The sequence below is a fragment of the Callospermophilus lateralis genome, chromosome 3 (assembly GCF_048772815.1).
Source record: "Callospermophilus lateralis isolate mCalLat2 chromosome 3, mCalLat2.hap1, whole genome shotgun sequence".
Taxonomy (NCBI): domain Eukaryota; kingdom Metazoa; phylum Chordata; class Mammalia; order Rodentia; family Sciuridae; genus Callospermophilus; species Callospermophilus lateralis.
In genome coordinates, this window is record NC_135307.1 from 90,742,066 (window position 1) to 90,762,156 (window position 20,091).

Here is a 20,091-nt window from a genome sequence, read left to right on the forward strand (position 1 = left end):
CAGTTAAAGGCTGAACTTGAATTTGTGATCCTCCTGCTTTAGTCTTCTAGTTGCTGGGATTACAGGGCTATACCCATGTGTCCATATACGATGTATTTTTTGCAGCACTGCTGTAGCCTTAACTTGAGTGAGTTTTAGGTTGATTAATCTCTTTTATTTTGCCTTATTTAATTTTTAAGCTATTTTCAAAATTTTCCATAGATAAATTGGTGTCTAAAACATCCTGTTCAAGCTGGGTGCAGTGGCACATGCCTGCAATCCCAGTAGCTCGGGAGGCTGAGGCAGGGGGATCTCAAACTCAAAGCCAGCCTCAGCAATGGCGAGGCACTGAGCAACTCAGTGAGACCCTGTCTCTAAATAAAATACAAAATAGAACTGGGGATGTAGCTCAATGATTGAATGCCCCTGAGTTCAATCCCCGGTACTCAAAGAAAAAAAAAAAAACCTGTTCAGATATAGGAGCAAGGATTGGTTATCTGCTTGTATGTATTTATTTCTCATATCATATGTCTATAACATGGCACAATGGCATATACCTGTAATCCTAACTACTTAAGAGTCTGAGGCAGGAGGATAGCAAAGTTGAAGGCAGTCTGGGAAACTTAGACCCTTTTATGAGAATTAAAACAAAAACAAACGAAAGCTTAGGATCTACCTCAGTGGGAGAGCATTTGTACAGTATTTGAGCCTTGTGTTCAGTCCCCAGTACTGTTCCTCACTACCCCCCCCAAAATTCCATAACCATTATTAGAATTAATAGGAATGAATGCTACTTCTAATGAGATACCAACAAATTTATATATAATTTTTAAAATATGAGCTTGTCCTATTAATTCACACAGTGTTTACAGCACTATAGCTTGGATCTGGGAACAACACCAAAAATGTATACATATTTTCTGTAAATTTAGCATTAATATAGAAAACATCTGTGTATGCAGGTATTCTCTATATTTTTGTGGCATAGTAGGAGACTTCATATTAATTTTTGTTTATATTTTTTGTGTATGTATGAACGCAACATTAAGCATCTCTTTATATGTTTATTGGCCAATCATTTTTGCCTATTTTTCTATCAGATTGTTAGTACTTCTTTTTCTGAAATTAGGAGTTTTCTTAAAATAATATGTAATACAACTATCTTTTTTTTATACCATGCATATAAACAAAGAGGAAAATTTTATTTCATACTTGAAATCTCCTTTCTAGTTTTTAGGTCCAGTCAATCTCATACTCATGCTCTTAATGGTTTGCTTTTGGGGAAACTCTATAAGGGTGTGTTCATCAGCTTTCTATCATTATAACAAAATGCCTGAGATAATTTTATTTCTTTTTTTTTTAAGGGAGAGAGAGAGAGAGAGAGAAAGAGAGAGAATTTTTTAATATTTATTTTTCAGTTTTCGATGGGCATAACATCTTCATTTTATGTGGTGCTGAGGATCAAACCCAGCGCCCCACGCATGCCTGACAAGCACGTTCACGTTAATGCTTGAGCCACATCCCAGCCCATAATTTTATTTCTTATAAAGAAAAAAGGTTTACTTTGAATCATGGTTTTAGAGATTCCAGTCCATTAGCAGGGTTGGACTCATTGTTTTCAGGCCTTTGGGGTTGCTAGATGGCAATGCTAGATTGGCAAATTCTTTCCATCATAGCAAGAAGTAAAAGAGGAAGGGACTGGGTTTACAGTACCTCCTGGCAGGTGCCACCCTGGGGGCCAATACTTTAACACCTGGGTCTTTGGGGGACATTCATCATCCAAACTAAGGCAAAGGGTAAAAAAAAAAAAATTATTATTTACCCAAAAAATTTAAATTTCTTTTCTAATTAGAAATGTAGGGAAAATTATTGCTTTTGGATTTTTAATATTAGGTAGATCTAACCTATATATAAAATAATTAATTTTAATTTTCCATAACAGATTTCAACCTTGTTTGCCTACTTTTTAAAAAAATATTTACTTTTTAGTTGTAGTTGGACAAAATACCTTTATTTATTTATTTTTATGTGGTGTTGAGGATCCAATCTGGGGCCTCACACGTGCTAGGCAAGCGCTCTACCGAAGAGCCACAACCCCAGCCCATGTTTGCCTATATTTTATATTCTCTTTTTTCTTTTGATGTAGATTTTCACACATCTTTATTTATTTTTATGTGGTGCTAAGGATCGAACCCAGTGCCTCACACATGCAAGACAGATGCTTTACCACTGAGCTATAGCTCCAGCCCCTATATTCTCTTTTTTAAAAAAAAATTTTTAGTTGTAGATGGATACAGTATTTTATTTATTTATTTTTACATGGTGCTGAGTATGGAACCCAGTGCTTCACATGTGCTAGGTAAGGATTCTACCATTGAGCCATAACACCAGCTCCCTTGTTTGCCTACTGGAATCATGGAGAAGCTTTAAAAAATATACCAACTCCTGAGACCCACTCTAAAGATTTTGGTATATTTGATCTGGGGTGCAGCTTGGGCATTGAATGATTAAGTGCTCACTAGGTAACTGAATTCTGTATCTAAGGAAGAAAGCCACTGCATTAGGAGTATCTCTAAATCTTCACTGTCTAATAGAGTAGCCACTGGTCACACACAGCTAAATTTAAATTCATTACATTTAAATAAAATTTAAATAAAAATAAAATACAGTTCCTCAGTCATACTAGCTCTGCTTCAGTGCTCAATGGTCACCTGCAGTTAGTGGCTATTGTGTTGGGCAGCATAGATATAGAATGTTTTCATAATTGCAGAAAGTTCTATTGGACAGCACTTCTCTAGATTAATACTGGTAAGAGTGGTCTTCTAGGAATGAAGACTGGGGACAGGGATGAAAATGTGACTTACTTTCACTATACAACCTTCTGAACCTTTTATATTTTATATAATATTTGTAAATTACCTATTCAAAAAATTTTTAAGTTAATGAGATAAAAGTGTATTAATCAACTAGACATAATAAGCATCTATTGACTACTTCATCCAACTACAGTAAAATATACATTTTTTTCAACCTCACATGGAACACTCACCAAATTATACCACATTTTGAATCATACAACACATCTCAACAAATTTCAGAGAGTAGAAATCATATAATATCCATTCTCAGATCTCAGTAGAATTAATCTAGAGAAAAGCAATAAAAAATAATTGGAAAATTCTAAAATATGTGGAATTTAAACAACACACTTATAGATAACACATGGGACAAAGAAGAAATATCAAGAGAAATTTTAAAAATATTTTGAATTAAATGAAAACAAAAGCACAACTTATAAAAATTGTGGGATGCAGCAAAAGCTATGCTTAGAGGGAAATTTATAGCATTAGATGTACATATTGGAAAAGAAGAAAGGTCTAACATCAAGAAGTTCCCATCTTAGGAATCTAGAAAAAGAAGCGTGTATTAAATCCCAAGCAAACAGAAGAAAAGGTATTATAAAAATTTGGAGTAGAAATCAGTGAAATTGAAAGCAGAACAAAAATCAGTGAAACTGAAAGCTGGTTCTTTGGAAAAAATCTACTATAAATTTCTACTGCTATAGAAATGAAAGAAGGCTATCACTACAGATCCCAAGAACATTATAGTAAAGGAATACTGTGGACAACCTATACCTACAGACTTGATAGCCTAGATGAAATGTACTGATTCCTTCAAGGAAACAATCTGCCAAATTCTGCAAAAAGAAATAGACTGTCTGAATAGATTTACCTATTAAAGAAATTGAATCAATAATTAATAACTTTCTGAACCAGGAAGGACCAAGCCCCGATGGGTTCACTGGTGAACCAAATACTGAAGGAAAAAAATTATACCAATTCTCTATAACTTCCTGAAGACAGAAGCAGAGGGAATGCTTTCTGACTCATTATTTATGCCATTATTACCTTGTACCAAAACCAGACAAAGCTATTATAAGCAAACTATAGACCAGAATCTCAACTTAATATAGATGTAAAAATCCTCAATACAATATTAGCAAATTGAATCTATAATGTATAAAAAGAATGATACAGCTAACCAAATGAGAATTTATCCCAGGTATACAAAGCTTGTTCAACATCAAAAAATCAGTATCTTATCACTAGACTAAAGAAGAAAAAAAATTATGACTGTCAATAGATACAGGAAAAAAAATACTTGACACATTCAATACCTATTCATGATAAAAACTCTTTTAAGTAAATTAAGAATAGAGGAAATTTTCCTCAATTGGATATAGAATATCTAGAAAAAAATCTACAGCTAATATCATATTTAATGGTGACAAAGCTTTCCCACTAAACAAAGCAAGGATGTACCTTCTTATTACTTCTTTTCAACATTGTACTACTGCAAGCCTTAGTAATGTAATAAGACAAGAAGAGAAGTAAAGGGTATACAGATTGTTAAAGAATAAATAAAATTATCTTTGTTAGTAGATGTCATGATCTTTTCCTTAGAAAATCCAAAAGAACCAAAAAACAACTCCTGGCCTGGTGTGGTGGTATACACTGTAGTCCCAGCAGCTCAGGAGGCTGAGGTAGGAAGATCAAAAGTTCAGAGCTAGCCTCAGCAACTTACCAAGATCCTGAGCAAATTTAGCAAGATGGTGTCTCAAAAAAAAAAAAAAAAAAAAACAACAAAAAAAGAAAAGATGTTTGGGAATGTGGCTAAGTGGTTGAGCGCCTCTGGGTTAAATCCCCAGGACCAAAACAAAACAAAAAATAACAACTCCTGTAACTAATAAACAATTATGAAAATATTGCAGGATACAAGGTTAAAGTACAAAAAGTTAATCACTTTCCTATATACTAGCAATGAGAAAGTGGAATTTGAAATTTAAAACATGAAACATTTATATTAGCACCCCCCCAAAATGAAATACTTATGTATACATTTAACAAAATATGTACAAAATCCCTGTGAGTAAAACTACAAAATTTAGATAAAAACAATCAAAGAATAATGAAATGAATGGGCAAATATTCCAGGTTCATGGATAATATTGTCAAGATATCAGTTCTTCATCTTGATATGTAATTTAATACAATCCCAATCAAAATCCCAGCAAGTTATTATATGGGTATTGACAGACCTATTGTAAAGTTTATATGAAGAATCATTAGACCCAGAATAGTCAACATAATATGGAAGGAGAAAAACAAAGTTGAAGAACTGGCACTACTTAACTTCAAAACCTATTATAAAGTCACACTAATCTAGACACTATGGTGTTGGCAAAAGAGTAGACATTTAGATCAATAGAATAGAACAGGAAGCTCAGAGACAGATCCACATAAATATAGTAAATTGATTTTTGACAAAATAGCAAAGTCAATACAACAAAACAAAGATAGTCTTCAAAAAATGGTACTGAAATAGCAACGCATGGTGGTGCATGCCCATAATCCCAGCAATTCAAGAGGCTGCGGCAGGAGGATTGCAAGTTTGAGGACAGCCTCAGCAATATAGAGACCCTATCTCAAAATAAAAGAGAGTTGGCTCAGTGATAAAACACCCCTGGGTGCAATTCCCAGTACCAAAAAAAAAAAAAAAAAAAAATCTAGATACAGATCTTCATAAAAATTAATGTGAGCTGGATATGGTGGCATATATCTGTAATCCCAGGAATTTGGGAGCTTAAGGCAGTAGGATTATTGGAGGCCTGGGCATCTTAGTGAGCCCCTATCTCAAAATAAAAAATAATGTGACTCAATAATATGGCACCCCTGGGTTTAGCCTCCATTATTGAAAAAAATAAAATTGAATTAGAGGCCTAAATGTAAAAAGTATAGAACTAGGAGAGAAACCCAAGATAACTTTAGATATTGTGATAACTTTTTAGATACCACACCAAAATCATGATTCATATAAGAAATGGTGAAATCGCTGGGCAAGGTGGCACATGCCTATAATCCCAGCAGCTCGGGAGGCTGAGGCAGGAGGATCTTGAGTTCAAAGCTAGCCTCAGCAATGGCGAGGCGCTTAGCAACTCAGTGAGATCCTGTCTCTAAGTCAAATACAAAATAGCGCTGAGGACATGGTTCAGTGGTTGAGTGCCCCTGAGTTCAATCCCCAGTACTCCCCCCAAAATGGTGATGTTGAAGCTGAGTAAGGTGGTACACGCCTGTGAACTCAGCGACCCAAAGCTGAGGCAGGAAGATCACAAGTGAGAAAGCAGCCTCAGCAATTTAGCCAAACCCTGTCTCAAAATAAAATAAAAAGGGCTAGGGTTGTGACTCAATGGCGGAGGTCTCCTGGGTTCAACCCCCAGTACCACTACTAAGAAAAAAAAAATGATGTTGAGCCATATTTATTGACATACAAAGATATCTCTGATTCTGTTAAAAAAAATATTTTTTAGTTGTAGATGGACACAATACCTTTATTTATTTATTTTTATGTGGTGCTGAGGATTGAACCCAGTGCCTCACATGTGCTAGGCAAGTGCTCCACCACTGAGTCACAACCCCAGCCCTAGCTCTTGTTTTTAAAATGAAAAAAGCAACTTTTAAGAGAGTGAGTATAATATAATCTCATTTTTAAAATTTTTTTTTAGTTGTTGATAGACTTTTATTTTATTTGTTTATATGGGGTCCTGAGAATTGAACCCAGTGCCTCATACATGCCAGGCAAGTGCACTACCACTGAGCCCCAGCCCCTATAATCTAATTTTTATGCAGGAAAAAATTATATATTTGCATATACATAGAAAAAAGTCAGAAGAACCTTATACAAAATTGGAGGATAACGTTAGCACCCTTAATTTTCTCAAATCCACTAGCATTTTTCTAGATCTATTTATTTTTGTACCATTAACTATTACTATTAATTTTGACCACTGGAAAATCTAATTATCCTATCCTAGGTATAAATAAATTATACCTATAAATAAATTACCTCTTTAGTTCAACAAAAACAAGTCTGGAGTTTTTTTAAAGGAACTTTTAAAGAAAACTGTAAATAAAAAGCAAAGTAAAAACATAGGAACCAAAGTATTTATAGGACATAAATTATGTTTACATTTTCCTAGAAGTAAAAGTCGGCCAGCTGGCTTAACTGATGCATTTAATGAGGCCATAAAGTCCTTGTGGTAGTCCGTTATACAGGCATCTCTAACAAGTCCCATAAAAGTCAGATTTTTTTGGATTCAGGAATAGATTTGGGAATATTATAGAAGAAATGGAATGACATGGAAAATACGTATAAAATGTGAAATTAAAATCAGATTATAAAACAGTAACATATACAGCTGGGTGTCATGGCACATGCCTGTAATTCCAGCTGCTCAGGAGAGTAAAGCAGGAGGATCATAAGTGCAAGACCAGCCTGGGCAACATGTCAAGACCCTGTCTCAAAAAGAAAACAACCAAATGATTTAGAGAAGATCCTAATTTTCTTTTAAGTTATAGGATGCATAGAAAAATACAATGCATAGAAAAAAAGAAAAAACACAACAGAGACACATACTCCAAATTATAGTAGTCATTATCTTTAAATGGAGGAATTACAGTTAAATTTAAATTTCTTTGTAAAGCTAGGGATATGTAGTGGGGCACTTGCCCAGCATGTGCAAGATCCTTGGTTAAATCCTCAGCAGTGCCAAAAAATATTATTTGTGCTTTTCTACATTTCTAAATTTTCTGTAGGAACATTTACAAACTCAAATCATTTTGAGGCAGGACTTCCCAAAGTTTCTGAGGCTGGCTTTGAACTTGTGATCCTCCTGTGTCAGCCTTCCAAAAAGCTGAGATGCCTGTATTACCATAGCTGGCAAGTTTGATTTAAAATCTGAGCAACTATGTATAACTGAAAGCTCAATCCCTGCCCCCAATGCCAAACAATGCCAATAATAAGGACACAGTTTTGAGAAAAGGGAAGAAGAAAGTTTATTGCTTTGCTAGCAAAGGAGAAACATAGGGGACTCCTGTCCCAAAGGCTGTGACTCACCTGGTCAGGAGTGGCAGGGGGGTGGTGTTAAACGAACTCTTCAAGGGTTACATTCCAGGTGTGCTCTGGTAGCAGGTCCCTGGGTGCCCTGATGGTGTTTTGGGATTCACTTGTTAATTTGGGAGACATTCATTTCCCAGATCCCCAGCAGGCATCTCCTTCCTTCAGTGGGTGTGTTCAAAGTCATAACTAGGAGAAGAAAACATAACACTGTCTCCCTAATCTTGTTAGGAAGCGGGAGGGAGGGGGGAGGGGGAGGAGAAGAAGAGAGGAAAAAATTTTTTCTAAAAAAAAATAAGCCTTAGAGCAATAAGGGCTATATTCAGAAGATAAAGGGACCACTGTTAAGTAAGGATACCATATTGTTAATGTTTTGTCTAATCTGTAAATGCTAAATTTTATTTGTACCACCTATATTAAAAGGTCTCACTGCTGAAATTCCCTATATCTGAAAAGAGTTATATATCTATTCATTCAAATCTTCATGGAGTTTCTATTATGTTCCAGACACTATTGTAAATAGTTGGGATATAGTAATCAACAAGACAGAGTTCATACTGTTATGAAGCTTATTTTCTGATCAGATTGTTAATCATGAAAATTCTATAATGGGTGGTATAATGTATCATTTAGTAACCATAAATGATTTAGTTTACCAGCTCTCAGGATTAAAAAATTAGAATAAGCATCATAAGATTAGTGTAGTATAGATTCATGGTGGGTTTTTTTTTGTTTGTTTTTGTTTTCTTTTTTGGTACTGGGTATTGAACCCTGGGGGTGCTGTACCTCTGAGCTATATCCCCAGCACTTTTTTATTTTTTATTTTGAGATAGGGTCTCTCTGAGTCACTGGGATTATAGGCTCCCCAGCCCTTTTATTTTTTTATTTTTATTTTTTTATTTCTTAGTTGTAGTTGGACACAATATCTTTATTTATTTTTATGTAGTGCTGAGGATTGAACCCGGGGTCTTGCACATCCTAGGCAAGTGCTCTACCACCGAGCCACAATCCCAGCCCCCTCCCCAGCCTTTTTTATTTTTTATTTTGATACAGGATCTGGCTGGGTTGTTGAGGGACCTCCTAAATTATTGAGGTTGACCTCAAACTTGTGATCCTCCTGCCTCAGTCTCCTGAGTCACTGGGATGACAGGGATATACTACCATGCTCAGCTATAGTAGTTGGGAATTGAGAATAATATGTTTTTTTTTTCTTTTTTTTTTTTCAGTTTTAAAAAAGCCCCCTGTTTTGGTTTCTCAGCATGAAAGTCATCAAGCAATCTCCCATATTCCAACTGGACAACCTCTTTCCCCAAATATGGCTCCAGGTATGAAGTCTTATTCTTTTGGCATTTCATTTAAAAACCATCTTATTGGTCATGTATTGTTATATAGTGAATAAAACATGTCATTTAGCAGTATAGTGAAGTAGCATTCATTTTTCAAAGTAATGTTATGCTTTGTAATGACTAGTAAAAGCTCTGGGAGAAATATAATTATCTAAAACTGCACTTTGTTTATTGGATTGTTAGAGTCTTAAGAGCAGAATTATTTGTTGTTCCACTCTGAACTATATTATATTCCCTTTCATGTCTTCCAGGCTTCACAGATTTTTTTTAAAGTCAGGGTCTTGTTGTGTTGCCTATGTTGCTCAGACTGGCCTTAAACTCTCAATTCCTTTTCCTCAGCCTCCTGAATAGTTGGGACTACAGGCATGTGTCACCATGCCTGACCTTCAAGCTATATAAATTAACCTTCCTTCAGAATGTGTTCATAGAACTGGTTGTTGCTCTGTGGTAAAAACTGTATTCATAGTTATCTTATTGAGGCCTTCTATAAATTATTACTGTGTAGAAGGCCTTACTTGGTGCTTATGAATATGTGTGTGTGTGTGTGTGTGTGTGTGTGTGTGTGTTTTGTGGTGCTGAGGATTGAAAAAAACAGGGCCTGTGCATGTGAAGGCAAGCACTCTGCCAACTGAGCTATATCCCCATCCCATGTTTGTTTTCTATTGAATACCTGTTTGATTTATAGAGGGTTCTAATATGAGAATTATTGAAAGGAGGTTCTTTGGGGAAGATCATGGAAAGGAAAGATACAGAAATCAGTGGCACAAGAGGTTTATGATTCCAAAATTAATAGTAATAAGGATCTAATCAAGATTTTGGTGAGGGAAAAAATGAGAGGTGGGATAAAGAGAGGTTATATCAAGAAGATACTGCTAAGAAAGAATCTAGAGTTAATTGTGAGTCATTGTATAGATGAAGGCAATGAAGAAACTAGAAATTTCAAAAGCCTTATTGGATTTTAGAGAATTTTGACAGCAATATGGAGTTTGGAGAGAGGAAAAGAAATGGATATCATTGCTATATTAATGTTTGGATTTTTACTGTGTATATATCTCTTTGGTGAATAGGTTTATAATTGGTAAAGAACATACTCATTTGTGAATGATTGGCAAACTTTGCATAGCTGAAACCACACTGGTAATTAAAGTAAAGCTTAAAAAACAAACAACAACAACAACAAAAAACTAAATGACTACCCAATGTCAGATAATAATGTTTCTCAACTTTTCTAAAAGAGTGAGTCTCATGAAATTCTTCTGTAGAAGAATTAACGTTCTTTTAATTTGATGTTTTTATACCATAGGTTCATATGTAAACCACAATGGAAATCCTGGCACTTCAAAACAGAACCCCTCCAACCCTCTTCAGCGTTTAATTCCAGGCTCAAATTTGGAGAGTGAACACAGAATTCAAACAGATATATTAAAGCAGGCCACTAAGGATAGAATCAGTGATTTCCACAAATTGAAGCAAAGTAAGAATCAATTGATGAATACTATGTTAAAAAGATTTCTTTGAATATAATGTTTATAGGACTGAATCAAGGTCTTCATTATTACATTCTTTAATGATTGTGTAGAGAAGTTATATGTATATAAAGTATAATAGTGTTAAAATTTAAAAGAAAAGCAGGATTTTTTTTTGTTTTTTATTTGTTGAAAAGCAGGTTTTAAATGGGTAGAAACAAAGAAATATTTAAAAGCTGATCATATTATTTACTGTTAAATTATAAATTTCAGATGAGTTATTTTTTTTAAAAAACTATTCTTAAGAATTTAAGCTTATTTAGAGAAATGAGAAAAGATATACTTTGTTAGGTTAATGAATGGAAACTTTAAGAGGGAAGGAAAGTAAAACAATTTTGAGAAATGGAGCATTCTGGGGGAAATATACACTTTGGAGAGAATTGCCATAGTAGGTAGTCAATACTACTTCCTCCTCTCCTTTCAATTATAGTTTGCTTCATTTAGGTGTTAGGAGAGACATGAAACAGATTGAACAAATTCCTAGCACTCTTGTAGTGAACTATGGCTGCTTAATTATTTCAGAGGTATTGATTTTGATAAATCGACAATTTCTGTTAATCTGTATAACTCTCTGGTTGGTGGGTTCTCAGGAAATATAAGAAAAACCTCTGGTAGCTGAGTAAATTTGGAGCTAGAGGGTATAGCTTTAGGTCAGCTCCCTTAAACTGTGCTTTTCATTCTTACTTTTCCTGTCTTCTTTCTACCTTCAATTCTGAATAGTCAGAATATCTAAAAGCTCTAGTTTGTCTTTTTGATGGTTTCTATGATAACTTTTCAGAGTAGTATGTAGTCAGTTATTTGTATATAGGTTGCTTATAGGTTGAAAACTGGACAGTGTTACTATTTTTGAATTTATTCAAAATTTATTTGTTGGTCTTTTAACAAGTATTCATGTTTTTACACATATGTAAATATATAGTTTGCATACATTGACTTCCTTGTTTTTTTTTTTTTTTTTTTTTAATACCGGGGATTGAACTCAGAGGCACTCCACCACTGAGCCATATTCCCCAGCCTATTTATTATTTTTGTATTTTGAGAGAGGGTCTCACTAAGTTGCCCATGCTGATCCTCCAGCTTGTGATTCTCCTGCCTCAACCTTCCAAATTGCTGGGATTGCAGGTATGCACCACCATACCTGGCAAAGCCTATTGACTTTTAAACTCTTAACTACAAATTATTTTCCATGAAGCATAAATCAATGCATATACTATTTTTTAAAATTTATTTTTTAGTTGTTGAGGGACCTTTATTTTATTCATTTATTTATATGTGGTGCTGAGAATCCCAGTGCCTCACACATGCAAGGCAGTTGCTCTACCACCGAGCCACAACCCCAGCCCTGTACATACTATTTTTTAATTACTTTAATTAAAATTATTTCTTGTGGGCTGGAGTTGTGGCTCAGTGGTAAAGTCCCTGTCTAGCATGCATGAGCACTGGGTTCAATTCTCAGCATGCATATAAATAAATAAATTAACTGATTAATTAAAGGCCCATCAACAACTAAAAAAAATTAAAAATAAAATTTAAAAAATGAAATTATTTCTTGGATGTCTTTTATCAAATAGTTATATACTTGTCATTGTGTGTGCACTGGGGATTGAACTCAGGGCCTCCAGCATGCTAGGCAAGTGCTGTACTACAGAACTACATCCCGGCCCTTTTTACTTTATTTTGAGTGCCTGACCTTGAACTTGTGTTCCTCTTGCCTCAGCCTAGTAGATGTGATCACAGGCATGCAACATACACACACACACACACACACACACACATATACACAAATACATTTACATTTATTAAGTTGTATTTAAGCAATAAGAATAGTTAATTTAGTTCTACTCTGATTCTCTCTTTTTGTAATACTGGGGATTAAACCCATGGGCATTCTACCACTGAGCTAAATCCCCAGCCCTTTTTGTTTTTCAGTTTTGAGACAGGGTCTTGCTAAGTTTCTGAGGCTGGCCTTCAACTTGGAATCCTTCTGCCTCAGCCTTCTAAGTAGCTGGAGTTACAAATGTGCAGTAGGCTCTACTCTACTTTCTTACTGATTATTTAGATTTCTTTGTATTTTCTCATTTTAGTTGATTGTGACTATCTTTTTTTTCTTTTAATTATTTCCTGTTTCACCTATTTTGAGTATACCTTTAAAAGTATAGTACTAAGAATGAATTTACTGGATCAAAGCATTTAATTAGCTTCTTAGTTCCTGTTATATATTGCAGATTGTTATTTTTTTTTTTAATATATATTATTTATTTATTTATATGCAGTGCTGAGATTTGAACCCAGTGCCTCACGCATGCTAGGCAAATGAGTCACAACACCAGCCTCTGTCAGATTATTTTTTTAGAACATTTTATAGTGTCACTGGAGATACTTATCTGTTTTCCTGTGGCCTGGCCTGACCACATTGATATTTTTAATCTCTTTTATAAGGTATTTAGAATTTAATGAAGCCTGGTATAGTGGCATACATCTGTGATCCTAGGTACCTGTGAGGCTGACAGTGGATCTCTAGAGCCTAGTAGCTCAAGGAAAATCTGGGCAACATGGTGAGACATTGTTGGGAAAAAAACAGAATATAATGATTTTCTTTTTTTTAAGTATATGTATTTTTTCTTTTAGTTGTACACAGACACAATACCTTTATTTTATTTGATTGTTTTTATGTGGTATTGAGGATCAAACCCAGTGCCTCATACATGCTAGGCAAGCACTCTATCACTGAGCTACAGCTCTGGCCCCATGATTTTCTTAATGATATTTTAGTAGGCATATCCTTTCTGGTGTAGCCTGCTTTTTTGATTATTTCATTTTTATTTTATATTGGGGGGGGGATTTTTTTCTGTTTGTTTTGAGATAGTGTCATGCTTTTTTGCCCAGACTGGCTTTGAACTCTTGGATTTAAGTGATTCTTCCACCTCAGCCTCCTGAATAGTAGCTGGGGTTATAGATGTATGTCTTCAGGCCTAGCTGGCATGTTTTTGTTTTGCTTTGTTTCTGTTGCTGGGGTTTGCCGGACCTCACACGTGCTATAGCCCTAGTTGGCTTGTATTTTTATGTGAGGAGTTTTCTTGGGATTATTTTCTGGTATATAATGTGTATATCAGATTTGACCACTTAGCCTGAGAACTTTGTAGATTAGTCCTGTATATTTGTATAAAATATTTTTAAATAATTAAGACACTAATTTAAAATATATATATATATTTTTAGTTGTGGATGGACACAATACCTTTATTTATTTTATTTCTTTTATGTGGTGTTGAGGATCAAACCCAGTGCCTCACACTGCTAGGCAAGTGCTCTATACCACTGAGCCACAACACCAGCCCAGGATACTAATTCTTATATATTGCTTTAATAACATTTTTCTTCTTTGAAGTTTTCCTGACATGAGACTTATTTTTATGCTTTACATGTAAAAGGTTCCCCCACTCCCCGTATTGGGGATGGAAGCTAGGTAAATGTTCTACCACTTGGCTACATCCCCAGCCTTTTTGAGACAGTTATACCCCACTGTACATACTGTCCTTGAAATTTTGATCCCCCTCTTGCTTCAGACACCTCAACAGCTAGGATTACAGTTGTGTATTGTCACTCCTGGCAAGTGTTTTTTTAATTAAAATAATTTTTGTTGTGGTAATAAAATTTACTAAAGTAGGGCTGGGGATATGGCTCAAGTAGTAGTGTGCTCTCCTGGCATGCGTAAGGCACTGGGTTCAATCCTCAGCACCACATAAAAATAAAATAAAGATATTGTGTCCACCTAAAGCTAAAAAATATTTTTAAAAAAACTTTCTAAAGTATACATTTCAGTGGCATGTGATGCATTCACAGTGTTCTACAATCATCATCATCACTCCCTAGTTCCAAAACATTTTTATCACCCCAAAAGAAAACCCATACCTATTAAATAGTCATTCCCTGGTCTCTCATGCCCACAGTCCCTGGCAGCTATTAATCTGGCTTTCTGTCTCTATGGATTCATGTATTGTGGATTGTTATTTATAGAAATCATAAAATAGGTGGCCTTTAGTGTCTGGCTTCTTTTACTTAGCATAATGTCTTCAAGTTGCAGCCATGGTTGTTTGGCATGTGTCAGTGTTTTATTCCTTTTTTTATGACTGGATAATATTCCATTGTATGTGTACATTTTGCTTATCCATTAATCTGTTGATGGACATTTGGATTGTTTCTACTTTCCTGATATTAAGAGTAGCACTTTCTGGGGCTGGGGATGTGGCTCAAACGGTATCGCGCTCCCTGGCATGCGTGCAGCCTGGGTTCGATCCTCAGCACCACATACAAACAAAGATGTTGTGTCCACCAAAAACTAAAAAAAAATAATAATAATAATAATAAATATTAAAAAAAAAGAGTAGCACTTTCATGATGGTGTGCATATATCCTTGCTTCTGTGCAGTGCTGTATGTGTGTGCACATGTAAGAGACCTGATAAACAGAAAATAGCGTTTGGCAGTGTTGAAGTGGCTTTTAATTACCATTTGTTTTGTTGGACATATGTCTTTTTTTAAAAAAACTGATACGTAATCATGCCACACTTGGTTGATTGTTTTGAGTCTTAAATGTTTTCTATTACTGATTTAGACTGTCACAATTCTATATCATTACTGACTTAAGAAAGATTCACTTATACTTCTGAAAGATGTGTTTTCTTTCAGAAGATTTTCCTTTGACACAAATGTGTGAAATTGAAAATATATCCCAGTTATAAATTAATAAATGTGGAAATAGCATTGTTTCTAAAACAATTTCAAGTACATAAAACTTTCAGGATCTTCAGGACTTTTAAAACGTGTTTGTATTTATTTTAGTAAGAATTTCTTTTTATCAGTACATGTTGAATTCTGTTTTTTAATTAAACACAAAGCTTGGATTTCAGAAAGAGGGGGGAGACTAGCTGGAGTTCCCAGAGTGTGTTGCTATTTTTAATTAACAAAGGGGAAAATGTATATAAACAGATATAAAAGTTACCACAAATTCTATGAACTTAAATCTGTTACTCATTGTTTTAAAACTTTCTCTTTTAGAATTTCCTTACTGCATGCCAAAGCAGTAAAATGGCTTTTAAAGATGTATATTAGACCAATGTCCATTTGTTTAAAAGTACCAAGTGAAAATATTTATTCAATGCATTGGAAGAAAACTTGTTTACTGGGGTTGTGACTCAGCGGTACAGCACTTACCTAGTATATATGAAGCACTGGGTTTCATCCTTAGCACCACATAAAAATAAATTAAAAAATAGAGGAATGGTGTCCATCTACAACTTAAAAAAAATCGTTTATCTATTGAATGTTACCTCTTTATCTAGAGCTTTTAGATGTAATAAAAGAAAAGCCTTCAGTTAAAAAAGAATAGCACTACTATGAAGATACCCATACAACTTTTTATTGACACCTGTTTTTAATGCTTTGGGGTTTGTACCTAGATGTAGAACTGCTGAGTCATATGGTAATTCTTAGTTTAGCTTTTTGAGGAATTGCCAAATTATTTTCTACAGTAGCTGTACAATTTTACATTCCCACCAGCAATATACAAGAATTATAGTTTCTCCACATCCTCTCCAACACTTAATATTTTCTTTCCCTCTTTCCCTTCATCTCTCCTCACTCCTGTTTTCCTGTCTTTCTTTCTGTTGCCATCCTAGTGGATGTGAAATGGTAACTCATTTTGTTTTTGGGTTTTTTTTTTTTTTTTTTTTTTTGCTTATTTTGGGGTGCTGGGGACTGAATCCAGGGGCTAGAGCAACTTAGATGAGCTAATTGTGGTTTTGATTTTCATAGCCATAATGACTAATGATGTTGAATATCTTTTTTAATATGTATATTTTTAGCTGTAGATGGACACAATACCTTTATTTTTATGTGGTGCTGAGAATCGAACCCATTGCCTCACATGTCCTAGGCAAGAACTTTACCACTGAGCCACAACCCCAGTCCTGATGTTGAATAACTTTTCGGGGACTTCTTGGCCCTTTGTTTTAGAGAAATGTCTGTTGTTATTTGCCCTTTTTTAAAATTGGATTGTTTAGCTGGGCATTGTGGCATACGCCTGTAATCCTAGTGGCTCAGGAGGGTGAGGCAGAAGGATCACAGGTTTTAAGCCAGCTTCAGCAACTTAGCAAGGTTGTAAGCAACCTAATGATGCCCTGTCTCAAAAAAAAGGCGGGGGGGGGGGGCTAGGAATGTGGCTCAGTGGTTATCCACATTTGGTATCAATCCCTGGTACCAATAAAATAAAATAAAATTGGATTGTTTGTCTTTATTGTTGAGCTGTAAGAATTCTTTATATACCTTGGATACTACACCTTCATTACATACATTGTTCACAGACATATTTGTCCATTTTGTGAAGTTGTCATTTCACTTTCTTGATAGTATCCTTCAATGCACAAAAGTTTTTAATTTTGATGAAGTCTCATTTAATTAATCTATTTCTTCTTTTGTTATTCATGGTTGGGGATATCATATCTAAGAGACTTCTGCCAAAATACTTCATGAAGGTTTCCCCCCCCACTTTGTTTTCTTCTAAGAATTTTAGAGATTTAGCTCTTTATAGTTAATCTTTGATCAATTTTAAATTAGTTTTTGTATATGGTAGGATTTTTTTCAGGTTTGTTTCTTTTGAGGAGATAATGTGGAATCTATACTTTTTGGTTTTTATTTTGAGACAGCCTCTCTTGCTAAATTGCTGAAGCTGGTCTCAAATTTGTGATCTTCCTGCCTCAGACTCCCTAGTTTCTGGGATTACAGGTGTGCACCATCACACCTAGCTAGGTTATCTTTAATTTCTTTCAGCAATATTTTATAGTTTTCAGAGTACAATTCTTGAACTGTCTTGATTAAATTTATTCCTAAACTTTTTATTATTTTTTTGAATGTATAATTTTTTAGTTATTGATGGATCTTTATTTTTATTTATTTATCTATCGATATGTAGTTTTGAGGATCGAATCCAGGGTTTCACACATACCTGGAAAGCACTCAGTTACCACAACCTCAAATCCCATTTTCATTTTTGTTGTTATTATAAATCAAATTGTTTTCATAATTTCTTTTTATATTATACATTGTTAGCACACAAGAATTGGACTGATTTTTGTATATCTATCATATATTTGTTGATAGTTAGACATGTCACTCTTGGGCTACAGTTGTAGCTCAGTGGCAGAGCACTTGCCTAGCATAAGAATAAAAATAAATAAAATAAAGGTATTAAAAATTATAAAAGAATAAAAAGAAAAAATATAAAAGAAAAAACATCATTCTGGATTCTTCCAATAGTATTTTTTTTATAGGCACAAATATCCTATAAATTTTTTTTAATGGCTTTTTTCTATTTGATTATTTGACCTGCTTGGAATTCATAATGATCTAAATTAACTTTCTCTATACTAATACTGTTTTATTTCAGGGTTCTTATTAATTTGTTATTTTCCCTTTGGGGGATATTACTTCTGTTTTATTTTATAAAAATTAAATTATTTTACTTTAAGATTTTAACTTATCTCCATAATGTACATTTTTTATGATTCTTGTTTTTATCTTCAGCATATGTGTTGTTTTTTTTTAAGAGAGAGAGAGAATTTTTTTTAATATTTCTTTTTTAGTTTTCGGTGGACACAACATCTTTATTTTATTTTTATGTGGTGCTGAGGATCGAACCCAACGCCCTGCGCATGCCAGGCGAGTGTGCTACCGCTTGAGCCACATCCCCAGCTTGAGCATATGGGTTTTTTTGTTTTTGCTTTTGTATCAGGGATTGAACCCAGGAGCATACAACCACTGGGCCACATCCCCAGCCTGTTATTTATTTATTCTTTAAATTTTGAGACAGGATCTTGTTAAGTTGCTTGAGGCCTCACTAAGTTGCTAAGGCTAACTTTCAACTTGTGATCCTCCTACCTCAGCTTCCTAGCCATTAAAATTACAGGCACGGGCCAGTGTGCTCGGCTATCTTCAGCATATGGTTTTGAAAACTACTGTTTTATAGTGATTTAAACTTACCTTAAAGTTTAAGAAAGCTATTTTTTTCTATTTTCTTTTTTAAAAAATTCACTTTCAGTTTATTTATTTTTGTTGTTGTTTTTCCCTTTTTCTTTTTTGGAACTTGCATCCACAATCTCCTATATGCTAGGCAAGTGCTCTACCAGAGCTCTAACCCTGATCTGATTTATTAAGTTCTAAAACTAGTTTTCAGAAAACTTAATTTGTATTTAATTAAATCTGTTTTCTATTCATTAAATGTGTTTACTATAACCTAAGTACTATTTACTATCTTTGTTCTTTGCATTTTAGACTCTATTTATTCATACGTCATTTGGTTCACTGTGTTGTATAGTTTTCTCTGAATAAATATCTGATCTTCCAAGTTCAATTATGTATAATTATTGTTTTTTTCTTCATTGTTTTCAAATAGAATTTTTTTATCTTGTTTTTTCCCCACATGCCTTCAATGAATTTTTAACTAACTTATTTAATTTTCTTATTTTGCATTTTATATTTTTACTGGTACACTATAATTATACATATCAGTGGGATTTGTTGTTAAATATTCATAATACACATGATGTAACAATGTAATTTGGCCATTATAATTTCCCAGTGATTCCCTTTCCTTCTCCTCCTCCTTCTCCTATCCCTTTCCTCTACACTACTAGCCTCTCTTCTATTTTTATGAGACCATCTGCTCCCCACTTTCTTTCTTTCTTTCTTTCTTTTTTTTTTTTTTTGGTACTGGGGATTGAACTCAGGGACACTCAACCACTGAGCCACATCCCCAGCCCTGTTTTGCATTTTGTTTGGAGACAGGGTCTCACTGAGTGGGTTAGCACCTTGCTGTTGTTGACGCTGGCTTTGAACTCATGATTCTCCTGCTTCAGCCTTCCAAGCAGCTGGGATTATAGGCGTGAGCCACTACATCCACTTTTTCTTCCTCTGTAGCTTCCACATATGAGATAAAACATATGATTCTTGCCTGTCTGAGTTTGGTTTATTTCGTTTAACATAATATTCTCTAGTTCTATACCTTTTCCTACAAATGACATAATTTTATTCATCTTTATGGGTGAATAAAGGTCTACATTTTCCTTATCCATTCATTAATTGATGGACACTTAGGCTGGTTCCCTAGTTTGGCTATTGGGAATTGTGCTGTTATAAACTGGGTATGCACGTATCACTATCGTATGCTGGAAGATAAATACCAAGGAGTGGTGTAACTGGGTCATATGGTGTTTCCATTGCTAGTCTTTTGAG

General features: G+C 34.5%; 2 protein-coding genes across 5 annotated transcripts in view; one reads left to right on the plus strand and one right to left on the minus strand.

Annotated features, from left to right (window-relative positions):
- Golm2 (golgi membrane protein 2) overlaps positions 1 to 20,091 on the plus strand; it is a 104,678-nt gene that overhangs the window by 51,403 nt on the left and 33,184 nt on the right. For both annotated transcript variants that reach the window (XM_076850718.1, XM_076850719.1), the window contains exons 7-8: positions 9,159 to 9,257; positions 10,582 to 10,752. In XM_076850718.1, coding sequence (XP_076706833.1) covers positions 9,159 to 9,257; positions 10,582 to 10,752 — 270 coding nt within the window. The remainder of the gene's footprint in view (positions 1 to 9,158; positions 9,258 to 10,581; positions 10,753 to 20,091) is intronic.
- Positions 1 to 20,091, minus strand: part of LOC143395407 (endogenous retrovirus group K member 113 Env polyprotein-like) — a 114,188-nt gene that overhangs the window by 41,672 nt on the left and 52,425 nt on the right. For all 3 annotated transcript variants that reach the window (XM_076850722.2, XM_076850721.1, XM_076850720.1), the window contains one exon: positions 7,933 to 8,121. The gene's annotated coding sequence lies outside the window, so the exon portion shown is untranslated. The remainder of the gene's footprint in view (positions 1 to 7,932; positions 8,122 to 20,091) is intronic.